Here is a 13,122-nt window from a genome sequence, read left to right on the forward strand (position 1 = left end):
TGCACACGGGACCTCGGTTTATCGTCTCATCCGAAAGACTAGACGCTCAGTTTGATTTTCCAGTCAAACTTAGGAGAAAGGGCGAGAGCGGGATTCGAACCCACACCCTCACGGACTCTCTGTATTGGCAGCTGAGTGTCTTAACCATTCTGCCACCTTCCTCCTTTTTGAGACAACTGTTATGAAATTTAGAGACAAACTATGTATGTGTAAATCTCTTTCTCTCTCTCTCTCTCTCTCTCTCTCTCTAGATATATATATATATGTGTGTGTGTGTGTGTGTGTGTGTGTGCAATTGATGACTGAGATAAAAGACAGCCAGTTGCTGCTTGATTACATGCAGCACACACTCTGTGATACAAACGAGATTGCTTGGTGTTCCTACTGAATATGGTCAGTCATCTCCAGCCGAAATAAGAAATAGTTAAATGTTGTTTTTTCTTTTTTTAATTGCCAGATTGGCCAGGTGTTATGTAATTGTTCTATTTCTGCATGATTAGGCTTCATCCAACAGCAGCTGACCAACTATGTGCTGTATGAACAAATGTTTGGTCTCTAGCTGTGTCTCCCCATCTGTCTTTCTTTCTATCTATGTCAGTTTTTTTTTGTCACTTTCTCTCTCTGTCTCTCTGTCTCTGTCTCTGTCTCTCTCTCTCTCTCTCTCTCTCTCTGTGCCTGTTTGTCCGTTAATCTGCCTCTCTTTTTCTTGTATTTGTGTTTTCTTCATGGGCGTGGAATTTCGATAGGGTTGCTGTTTTGAATAGTTTGACTTGCACTATTTCTTCTTCTTCCTTTTTTTTTTTGTTTTTTTTTTTTGTTTGTTTGTTGTTGTTGTTGTTGTTTGTTATTTTTGGTTTTGGTTTTGTTTTGGTCTTCTTCTGTTTGCCTTGTGCTTATTTCATTACTCTCTCAAAATAAGGTTTTATTTTGTTCGTTCATTCGTTATTTTCTTCATCCCTTCACAAGATTCAAGCCTGAATTTCCTTTCAACCCTTTTGGGGGTATGGAGGAATTTAATGTGAAAAACAACTAATACCTGAACTGCTATTAACACTCATGTAGTGAATACAACATGAAATTCTCAAAATGCATACACATGTTCAAAGTATACCATAACAACCTATAAAATCACCTATGAATATTTCAAAGAAAGTAACAATTAAATCACCTCTTACACTGGTATACTCACCGAAAGTATTTCCAATTATAAGGACAAGCTTATTATTTCAATTGCAAAGATATACTGTCTCTAACAGACATTTACCACCTTTATAAATCTTGAAAATGATGTTGCAGGCGGTTTCCCAAGCGTGTGTATGTGACCATCCCAGACCATGACATGCGTGTCGCCATGCTGGCTCATCTGCTGAAGAAGCAGGGCTGTGCCTTGTCGCAGAAAGACCTCAGTCATCTGGCCACGTAAGCAGCATGTGTCACGTCCTGTTGCGTCATGTCAGGTTGTTTGTGTTCTTTGAATGTCTTTGTGGGTCACAGTAAAGTGTTAGATAAACGTAATTTTAGGGGAAAAAATTTCCTTTTTGTTCTTTGAATGTTTCTCGTCATACCCACAAAAATGAGAGTATGGCTACGTTGTAAATGGAGAGTTACTACTCTTTATTGTTGTTTAAGAGTATGGCTATTTTGTGTCAGGTTGTTTTTGCTCTGTGATTGTCTCTTTTCATACATACCCTCTAAAAACAGAGTGTGGCTGTGTCGTGTCAGGTTGTTTTCATTCTGTGAATGTCTCTTATTGTACATACCCACAAATACCCACAATAACACATTACTAGTATGGCTGTGTTGTGTCAGGTCATTTTGGTTCTGTGAATTTTTGTTGTCGTACCCTCAAAAACGTGAGTTGTTGCCTCCTTGGTGGAGTAAAAACGGTCTTAAATTCAGGGATTTGATATCTTTGTGGAAACCGGTAAATGTACTTTTCCATTTCTTTATATATAAAAAAAAAAAAAAAGATTTTAAAAAACAATGTCTGTCTGTTTGCTGTGACTGCAGCAGAAAAGTCTCACAGGCCGTTTTTTAGATCTGCAAATTCGGAGAGAAAATGGGGGAGGGGATGAAACTTTGGTGGGATGTCACTGACAACAGCTGTTCCAACACTACTGCTGATTTGAACCCCCCAAAAAGAAAAAAAAGCCTTCCACACTCTTTTCATCAAAGGCCCGTTTCTAATTTGATTTGTGTTAATGGAACCAACTCTTGTGCCAAACACTATGCGTATTTAGATTCAGCTGAGAGTCAGTTCTGAGTTTTTGATGAAATCTAGCATGCTTTGAATTAAAAACAAAAAACAAACAAACAACGTTAAATTACAAACAAGCAAGCGAACAGACGAAAAATGATTAACTCCTGTACTCGGGAGCATACAGATATTCCCATGGCCTGGGAACACACACACACACACACACACACACACACACACACACACACACACACACTGGTGTACTTGCGTACAAGACTCACGCGCGCACACGCACACCACACATACACGCATGCATGCATGCATGATCTTTGTCCCTGTCTAGAAGATGATCAGTTACTTCATGGAATCATGGAAACAGTATGCACACTCTGAATCACACAAAGTGACATGTATTCTTTTAAATGGATAATGAACACAAGCACAGTGGCATACAACTTTGCATCACTTTCATTATACAAAGATGCGTTATTCTTATTACACACTCACACACGCATGCATGCACTTGCACGCGTGCACACACACAGGCACGCTCATTGATTAGAATAGAATAGGATACGCCTTTGTTACCAAATGTACCAGGGTCACAAGGAATATTGTGGGTGTGTGTGTGGGGGGGCCGGGGGGGGGGGGATAGTACATAAAAGGTTAACAAACATGGAACGAAAATCATAGACAAACACAGATACAGTAAGATCTTGGACTTCATTTGCATATCAGTGTAAAAACTTGTGCATGCACACTCACACGCACGCAAGCATGCACGCATGCACGCACGCACGCGCACGCACACACACACACACACACACACACACACACACTCTCTCTCTCTCTCTCTCTCTCTCTCTCTCTCTCTCTCTCACACACACACAAACACGCACACAAACACACACACGCACACAAACACACACACACACACACACACACACATACACACACACACACACACACATAGAGGTTTGAACATAAGCCACACATAAATTATATTAATCTGTGAGAGATGAATGATTGACAGTTTCCAGAACATTGTTTGTGTGTCAGGTTGACAGAGGGCTATTCCGGCAGCGACTTGACGGCCCTGGCAAAAGATGCTGCACTGGGGCCCATCAGAGGTGTGTATGATAGTTAGTAGTATCTGACCCTGACCATCATAACAGCTGAGGAGGCAGCTGCTGTCCAGACTTATCTGTGCTAGAATTTGATTATAGTGGAGAACGTCTTGCCCAAGTTACATCCCCACTCTCTTGGCCAAGACGGTTGTAGGACAGTCGGTGCTGAGATGGTCCCCAAAGGTTGACTAGCCCCCAAGGCTGCAGCTTGAAGAGCCAGAGCAGTCATGCCCCTGCAGTTTGAGAGTCATAGCCCTTCACAAAAGAATAAAATGTAAATCAATTCCCTTTGCAGTGGAGACACCAGTGATCATACAGCTCTCACTTTGCTGTTGGGCCCAACTGTAAACTTATGTCAATACTCTGATATAAGCCGAACAGAGCTGAGCTCATCATTGACTACTGAGCTAAAATGGTACCATCATCTCCACAAATACAATCTGTGCTAGTAGTTAAAGCAACCAGATTAGTTCTTTAGGCCTTTTAGTACTGCAACAATACAGTTTGATCAACTTTCCAGGGAGGTTGTAGCAGTAATTGTTTGAAGGTTCAAAAGTTACAAAAGTGAAAATTCTTATAAAGCATTCACATATTGCCTCACCTGTCATTATTTACAGTAGTCATTCAGAATACCATTGTCAGGGTGCAAAATGCTGTTATATTTTGCAAATATGTCATATTTGCCTAGTTGTGAACTCAGTTTCCCAGCTGTGATCAAGAAAAAAAAAAAAAAAAAAAAAAAAAAATCAACCTGTGCCCAAACTTCAGCAGCAAGTTGCATAGAAGTTTATGAAGAATCATGTCCCTTCTCTAATTATTTAAGATATGGTTGAAAAGTTAAAGAAACAGTTTGATGAATCTGCAAAGCCTGAAAACTACTTGGGTGTCAACACAAAAGTGCACACTTGTGGCCAGGCAGTGCTTGGGCGTGGGGGGTGGGTCAGGGGGGATGAGTCCGGTTTTTTTTTAAAGCGTCGGCTGTAAATGGATTAGCAACCCAAACAAAAAAATGTTTTAAAAAGGGGGAATTAACGCTCAGAAGACAGGAGGAAGTAAGGAAGAAATGTTATGTAATCAGTTCCTATATGATTTACCTTGATGGAAATGAAGCTCACATCACCTGTTGACAGAAAACTGCAAAGCCATTTTGATTGTTTTCAGAGCGTCACAGTTTGCATCACAATGCCTTGGACTATGACCCTGAGGCAGCTTTTCTTTTCCTTTTCTTTTTTTTCTTTTTTTTTTTTTTCATTGTTTTGTGAGCATCAGAGCGCCATGGTGGAATCAGTTAGGTTTTTGGACTTCTGATCCAGTTCACCTGTGGTCGGGGTTCAAAGCTCCGTTTCAGCATGGTGTTGTGTCGCTTGGAAAGGCATTTTACTCGTATTGTCATCACTCCTCCCAGATATGAATGAGTACCTGACTTTGGTTGGGGAAGCTTAAAACAGTGGAGGGAGAGGGGTGGGTCCTGCCTTCCTATGCCAAGCCCTAGACACAGTAGATATGAATTCACTGCCCAGATGGTCATTGAGTGCTATGGGCTAGACCCGGTGGATATGAATTCACTGCCCCAGTTGTCATTGAGTGCTGTGGGCTAGACACAGTGGATATGAATTCACTGCCCGGTATCCATTGAGTGCTATGGGCTAGACACAGTGGATATGAATTCACTGCCCCAGTTGTCTTTGACTGCTATGGGCTAGACACAGTGGATATGAATTCACAGCCCCAATGGTCATCGAGTGCTATGGGCTAGACACAGTGGATATGAATTCACTGCCCCAGTGGTCATTGAGTGCTATGGGCTAGACACAGTGGATATGAATTCACTGCCCCAATGGTCATCGAGTGCTATGAGCTAGACACAGTGGATATGAATTCACAGCCCCAGTGGTCATTGAGTGCTATGGGCTAGACACAGTGGATATGAATTCACTGCCCCAATGGTCATTGAGTGCTATGGGCTAGGCACAGTGGATATGAATTCACTGCCCCAATGGTCATCGAGTGCTATGGGCTAGGCACCATGGATATGAATTCACCGCCCCAGTGGTCATTGAGTGCTATGGGCTAGGCACCGTGGATATGAATTCACTGCCCCAATGGTCATTGAGTGCTATGGGCTAGACACAGTGGATATGAATTCACCACCCCAATGGTCATCGAGTGCTATGGGCTAGACACCGTGGATATGAATTCACTGCCCCAGTGGTCATTGAGTGCTGTGGGCTAGACACAGTGGATATGAATTCACTGCCCCAGTGGTCTTTGAGTGCTGTGGGCTAGACACAGTGGATATGAATTCACTGCCCCAATGGTCATCGAGTGCTATGAGCTAGACACAGTGGATATGAATTCACTGCCCCAGTGGTCATTGAGTGCTATGGGCTAGACACAGTGGATATGAATTCACTGCCCCAATGGTCATCGAGTGCTATGGGCTAGACACAGTGGATATGAATTCACTGCCCCAATGGTCATCGAGTGCTATGGGCTAGGCACCGTGGATATGAATTCACCGCCCCAGTGGTCATTGAGTGCTATGGGCTAGGCACCGTGGATATGAATTCACTGCCCCAATGGTCATCGAGTGCTATGGGCTAGGCACCATGGATATGAATTCACCGCCCCAGTGGTCATTGAGTGCTATGGGCTAGGCACCGTGGATATGAATTCACTGCCCCAATGGTCATTGAGTGCTATGGGCTAGACACAGTGGATATGAATTCACCACCCCAATGGTCATCGAGTGCTATGGGCTAGACACCGTGGATATGAATTCACTGCCCCAGTGGTCATTGAGTGCTGTGGGCTAGACACAGTGGATATGAATTCACTGCCCCAATGGCATTAGAGGGCTACAGGACCTTTAACCTTTTCAACTTCAGTCATCATTGGTTTTACTCCATGCAGCCTAAGTTCTTCGGTATTGATAGTACCATGTACTCAAAAGCTCTTTTGAAACACTGGTTTCATGAAAAGAATTGGGTTTTTTTAAATGACATACTGATTACACAGGTGCTTCAATTATTTTCAGATGAGAAAATTTCTTGAACATCTCTGGCATGTCATTTCATTCAAAAGGTAAAAATGGTGCTATCTTTGTGTTAAAAAAAATGTCCATTTTGTGGTGGTGTTGTTTTTTTGTTTTTGTTTTTTGTTTTGTTTTTTTAAAGGTGTGATTGATTTACGATTCACATATGTGCATGCGTGCACACACAGTTTGTGTACACACATACGCACATATATTAACACAGTCTAGGAACAATTCATTTTTGATTTTCTGGAAGTAAATTAACCCTCAGCCTCCCATTTGCACATCCCCCTTTCTCCCACCGCACACACACACACACACACACACACACACACACACACACACACTCATTCACACACAGCCACATTCATAGATCACATTTATGCACACACACACACACACACATGCACATAAATACACATACACCCATGTACGCATACACTCTTGTACACACACGCGTGCACACATGTACACACACACACACTTACACTGTGTATAACTCTCCACTTCGTATATTTCCAGAATTAAGCATGACTGAAGTACGGTCGGTTGATGCAAACAAGGTGAGTGTTGTGTGAAAACTTCATTCCAGCCTGTCTGCAAAGTGTGAAAAACTCAGTGCGCAGTTTCCTGACAATAAGTCACTCATGTTTAGAAGGCACAGCCCCTGAAGTTTAAAACATTTCATGAAAAATCTGAGAATAAGAAGGCACACTCATGTATTGCTAAGATCAAGCTGATGAAACTCAAAAGTAAAGTGTTTTGATTGATATAAGCATTGTAATCAAGAAATTGTGTTTGCATGATTCAATTACTTTTATTTCACTTGCGTCTTAAAATTTCAGTTTTCTTACCTGAATGTTTGTTTGGGTTTTTTTTTCTTTACCTGATGATTGGTGTGAGTAGGGAAGAGTGTACCAGATAATGATAAATTTGGTTTTGCATCACTTATCTGTTGTCAGAGCATTTGACAAAAATTAGCCTAAAGAAAATTTTCAGTTTTAATTGTTTGAAGCAGACATTAAACCTTTTGAATTGAACTGGAATTGAATTCGTCATTTGCGTATGTCTGGATGATGTATGTGTGTTTGTTTTGTTTTTTGTTTGTTCGTTCGTTTGTTTGCCAATACCCTTGCCTGGAGAAGCTAAATCTGAGTAAAAATTTTCGGAAAAAAAAAGAAACAAAAAAATTGAAGACAAGAAAAATCTGTTCTTGTTTTCATTCTTTCATTTGTGTACATATATATCTAGAGAGATAGAGAGAGAGAGTGAACTGATGTTCAGAGCCTGAGTGCTTTGAGAAAGCCTTTTAAAAGAACATTGTAAGTGTGATAACCAGCAGGCCTTGTGTTTTCATGTTGTTTATATCCCTGGTTCACCTGGCTCTGCTTGTCTTCAAAGGTATAGAGTGCTTACTACCCCTGTATGAATACTGAAATGGTGTGTTTTCAAAACACATAACTTTCTGATGATAAAGCACTCAGATCTTGTATCAGTTTGGAATAGAGCAGATGATGGTTTAAGATAATAGATCTTATATTAGGAACATATCTTGTTTTAGTTAGTAATAGAATTGAGTGTATAGATCTTGTTTCAGGAATAGAACAGCTGATAATTGAGGGTATAGATCTTGCATTAGGAATCGCACAGCTGATGATTGAGAAGAAGATCTTGCTTTAGTTGTAAATAGAATAGCTGATAATTGAGGACATACATCTTGTATTAGTTTGGAGGAGAACAGCTGTTAATTGAGGACATATATCTTGTTTTAGTCAGGAATAGAATAGCTGATAATTGAGGACATACATCTTGTATTAGTTTGGAGGAGAACAGCTGATAATTGATGACATATATCATGTTTTAGTCAGGAATAGAGTAGCTTATAATTGAGGACATAGAGTTTGTTTTAGTTTGGAGTAGAACAGCTGATAATTAAGGACAGGGATATTGGTTTTGATAGGAATAAAATAGCTGATAATTGTGGAGAGATGCTGTTTTAGTCAGAATTGAACAGCTGATAATTGAGGACATAGATTTTTTAGTTAGAAATAGAACAGTTGATAATTTAGGACATGTATCTTGTTTTAGGAATAGCAGAGCTGTTAATTGAGGACAGAGATGTTGTTTTAGTTAGGAATAGAACAGTTCATAATTGATGTGGACTTTTGTTCTTTCAGGTAAGGGACATCACAATGTCAGACTTCATGGAATCGGTTAAGAGAATCCGAAGGAGTGTTCCCGTGGAAACGCTACAGAAATACGAAGAATGGAACAGAGAGTACGGGGACATCACAGTATGACAAGCACCAGTGTAGACCTTTCCTTTGGACTTGGCTTCCTACCTCTGTGATTTGGCTGAACTATGCACAGGTGCTGGTGTTTCATGTGAATACAGTCACCATGAGGGGTGCTCACTTTGCTATGATAGTTGTTTTACCCATAATGGTGGTCGTACACAAGCATAAAAAGTCATCGTCTTTTTTTTTTTTTTTTTTTTTTTTCACAGTTATATTCATGATGGTAATCAGACATGACCATAAAAAGTATTTTTTTGATGGAATGAAAGTTAGTTTGATTCATGATCATACTTAGACACAAGCTTTATTAAAAAGTATTTTCTTTGGCATGGGTTTTTTTTTGTTTTGGTTTGTTTTGTTTTGTTTTACCCATGATGGTGACAGACACAAAAAGCATAAAGAGAAGGTAAAGGGGGAGTGGGAGAACAATAATTGAATGTGCTGATGCTTGTTTTGTTTGTTTCTTTACGTTGAAACCTTATGCTTTGACAGATCTGTAAATGTGATGTTTAGTCTGTGACGAAGATGTGGTTAAAGTGTGGACTTCTGTGAAGAAAGAGGGAATGTGTTGCTCCGTGTGTGTGTGTGTGTGTGGCTGTGTGTGATTCATGTGTATGTGTGATTAGTGTGTGAAGGTATACACTGAAAAGGTAGCAGGGGATATGTTTTGTTGTTGTTGCTTTTATTGTTTGTTGTTGGGTTTTTTTGTTTGTTTGTTTTTGTTTGCTTCTTTGTTTCCCTCTCCACTCTGCATATCCATCTCATCTCATAGATTAAAGTGGGGTTTTTTTATGGTTGTTGTTGTTTTATCTCCTTTCCTCCTTCTTCTCCTTCTTCTTCTTCTGCGTTCGTGGGCTGCAACTCCCACATTCACTCGCATGTACAGGAGTGGGCTTTTACGTACATGACTGTTTTTACCCCGCCATGTAGGCAGCCATACTCCGCTTTCAGGGGTGTGCATGCTGGGTATGTTCTTGTTTCCATAACCCACCGAACACTGACATGGATTACAGGATCTTTAACGTGCGTATTTGATCTTCTGCATGCATTTACACACGAAGGGGGTTCAGGCTCTAGCAGGTCTGCACATATGTTGACCTGGGAGATCGTAAAAATACCCACCCTTTACCCACCAGGCGCCGTCACCGTGATTCGAACCCGGGACCCTCAGATTGAAAGTCCGACGCTTTAACCTCTCGGCTATTGCGCCCGTCAAAGGAAGTGATATTAGATCTTTCAGTGCAGAGCAATTTGTGTATAAAACATAATGAAAAGGGGTGGGGATGGGGGTTACTGTATCCACAAAGACATAAGATCTACCATTGTGACAGTTTCTTTTACACTTATGACCCTTACAATGTTTCAGTAAGATCTTTTAGTTCTAGTGGGTTTTGCTTTTGTGGTTACTTGTATTCCTTTTTTTTTTTTTTCAAAGTCATTTTTAGCTTCTTTTTTTTTACAGTGGAGATTGTATCTGCATGTTTTTGTGTATGTGTGTGTTGTTGTTTTAGATTTGTTAATTGATGTACATACCCCCAGTTTATGCCTGTTAACTTATGTTTGCCATTTCTGCCTGTTAATTTACTTGTTGCCAAAAAACGTTTTGTGCTGAACTTCAGAGGATTTTTATTACATGCTGTGCCAGAAACATTGGTAGCGTTTCTCTTTTGAGGAAGGATGGGGGATGGAGTGAGCAAAAAGGAACTTTTGTTGTTGGTGATAGTTACAGTTATCATTATCATCACCTTGTTTTTCAGCTTCCATAAATAGAATTATGAATAAAATTAACAAAAAAAACAAACATGGGGAGTTTCAGTTGGAGTTTCAGTAGCTCAAGGAGGTGTCACTGCGTTCGGACAAATCCATGTAGGCTACACCACATCTGCCAAGCAGATGCCTGACCAGCAGCGTAACCCAACACGCTTAGTCAGGCCTTGAGAAAAAAAAAAAGGTGAATAAATAATAGATAAGCTAACATAAATAAATAAATAATAATTATAATATAAAAAAGGTAGTAGTAATAATAATAATAATAAAATAATAATAATAAATAAATAAATAAATAATGGGAAAGAAAAAATAATGTGAAATGGCCAGCTGGACTGTTTCATTCACTATACCACATGTTCTGCATGTTTAGATCATGTAGAACAGGCTGTGAACAAAAGATGTAACTTGTCTTCATGTCAACTATAGTATTTTGAAAGCCATTTTATTTAAGAGGCTACACTTGTCCTGGAAGCATTTCAGATATGGCAGATCTGGTATTCATTTCCATCTGAACAATTGTGTCATCTAAATCAGATTATCAGACTTGAGAGTAAATTGAAAGCTGATTGTGAAAAAAGAACATTTCTTCAAGTGTGCTTCTGCAGTTTACTGAAATTCTTTGCATCATGAAAAAGTGTTCAAATTAATAACCCTGTCTTTCACTATTGATTCTGTTCCTTGTGTTGTGTGTTTGCATATGTGTGTGTGTGTGGTAAACACATGGTGGTCAAAAATACTAATCTTGCAATAATATGTCACAGCATTATTATATATGGAATGAAAAGGGAGTTCTCATTTTGAGAAGAGTGTGAATGCAACAGGTTTAAAGTGTGATATAATAAATCCTGTTTTAACCACTACTTGTTTTGATGATGTGAATTCTGTCGAAGCCTGGAGTCTGTAAGGTATTTTTTATTCATTGAAATTATTATGTGTTTGTAAATGCTTTAACTATTGGGCAGTTTAGAACTACAATTTGAAATGTGCAAACTAATTATTGGAGCATGTAAACCTGTGTACATAATTGGACAATGATTTATTATTGTAAAATTTGATCAACCTGGAGGATTTCAACTATGCAGTGTAAATATTGAAGCAGAATTGTGGAGACATTCCTCATTTTGTACAAATAAAAAAAACAAACAAATGCAGTGGTTTTTTTATCTTTGAGTGCAACAGTACAGTATTCCTTACTCCCTTTCTTCCTTTTCTTTCTTTCCTTTGTCCATTCTATTGCCTTCTGTGTTTCTTTGCACGTTTCTTTCTTTCTCTGCCCAGTCATTCAGCCATATTTTGTATTGCCAAAACAAAACAAAAAGTCAAAAAGTATCAAAGGCACCAAACCCAATACCAGTGCCATGGTAGCTAAGTGACCACACTCAGTTCCCACAGATGTGACCAAAGTCCAGACTTTTTCCAGACCTTTCGCAGACCAGACTGAAAATTGTCCATACCCAGAACAAATCCAAACTGAATCAAAATACTTTTTCTGCTACACTGATGACTAGGAAGATTATTGGATATCCCACTTATGATCAGGCTGGGGAATTCTTCAAGGTAAAATTCTCTGAAAATACGGTGGTGTCCAGGGCCTGCACAGGACCCCTAGTAGGGTGCAGGAGCCACTCATGAACCCATAGTGGGGTGCAGGGGCTTCAAGAACTACTGGGGTGCAGGGGCAGCAAGAACTCCTACTGGGGTGTAGGGGCCACAGAGGACCTTTAGTGGGGTGAAGGGGCCACACAGGAACCCACAGTGGGGTGCAGGGGCTTCAAGAACCTCTACTGGGGTGCAGGGGCAGCAAGAGGGGTGCAGGGGCCACACTGGACCTCTAGAGGGGTGCACAGGCCGCAAGAACCCCTGCTGGGGCGAAGGGGCTACACAAGATCCTAATGGGGTGCAGGGGGCATACAGGACCTTAAGTGGGGTGCAAGGGCCACACAACACTTCTGGTGGGGTGCAGGGGCCACACGAGACCCCAACTGGGGTGCAGGGGCTGCAAGAACCCACTGTGGGGTGTAGGGGTCACACAGGACCCCTATTGGGGTGCAGGGGCCACACAGGACCCCCTGGTGGTGTGCAGGGGCCACACATGACCCCTACTAGGGTGCATAGGCCACAAGAACCCATAGTGGGATGTATGGGCCACACAGCACCCCTAATGGGGTGTAGGGGCCACACAAGACCACTAGTGGTGTGCAGGGGCTGCACATGACTCCTAGTGGTGTGCAGGGGCCGCACATGACCCCTACTAGAGTGCATGGGCCACAAGAACCCACAGTGGGGTGTAGGGGCTCTGCAGGGGCCTCACAGGACCCATACTGGGGTGCAGGGGCAAAACCTTGATAGGAGGTCCAGTGGGACAAAGCCCCATACCGGCTGAAAATAAGATTTCTTGCTTTTAAGACATTCAGAGGCCAGAAAGCTAGAATAACAATTCACTTTTTTTATTTTCTTTCTCCTACCCCAAAAGCTGCTTTTTTTCCAACCATGTTGTTTTATTTTTCAGGTCACTCACATTCACTGCTGTTTGCTTTCTCTCAGACCAGCAGTCAATTTTTTCTCCCTAAAAATAACAAAACAAAAACTATTGTCTCTGAAACTATGTTTTCTTCCCCTGGAAATAGCTGATCCACTGTGAGTTCCCCATCTTGTATGATCATCAGTTTTACTCTCGGATTTTTCAATTGTTTTTAA

At 40.9% G+C, this 13,122-nt stretch overlaps 1 protein-coding gene across 2 annotated transcripts in view; it reads left to right on the top strand.

Annotated features, from left to right (window-relative positions):
• The window catches only part of LOC143296311 (spastin-like), a 29,489-nt gene extending 17,929 nt beyond the window's left edge, over window positions 1-11,560 (top strand). For both annotated transcript variants that reach the window (XM_076608169.1, XM_076608170.1), the window contains 4 exons: window positions 1,297-1,419; window positions 3,257-3,327; window positions 6,881-6,921; window positions 8,536-11,560. In XM_076608169.1, the coding sequence (XP_076464284.1) occupies window positions 1,297-1,419; window positions 3,257-3,327; window positions 6,881-6,921; window positions 8,536-8,658 (358 nt within the window). In that variant the 3' untranslated portion in view covers window positions 8,659-11,560. The remainder of the gene's footprint in view (window positions 1-1,296; window positions 1,420-3,256; window positions 3,328-6,880; window positions 6,922-8,535) is intronic.
• Window positions 11,561-13,122: the final 1,562 nt, after the last annotated feature.

Source organism: Babylonia areolata, chromosome 21 (assembly GCF_041734735.1).
Source record: "Babylonia areolata isolate BAREFJ2019XMU chromosome 21, ASM4173473v1, whole genome shotgun sequence".
Taxonomy (NCBI): domain Eukaryota; kingdom Metazoa; phylum Mollusca; class Gastropoda; order Neogastropoda; family Buccinidae; genus Babylonia; species Babylonia areolata.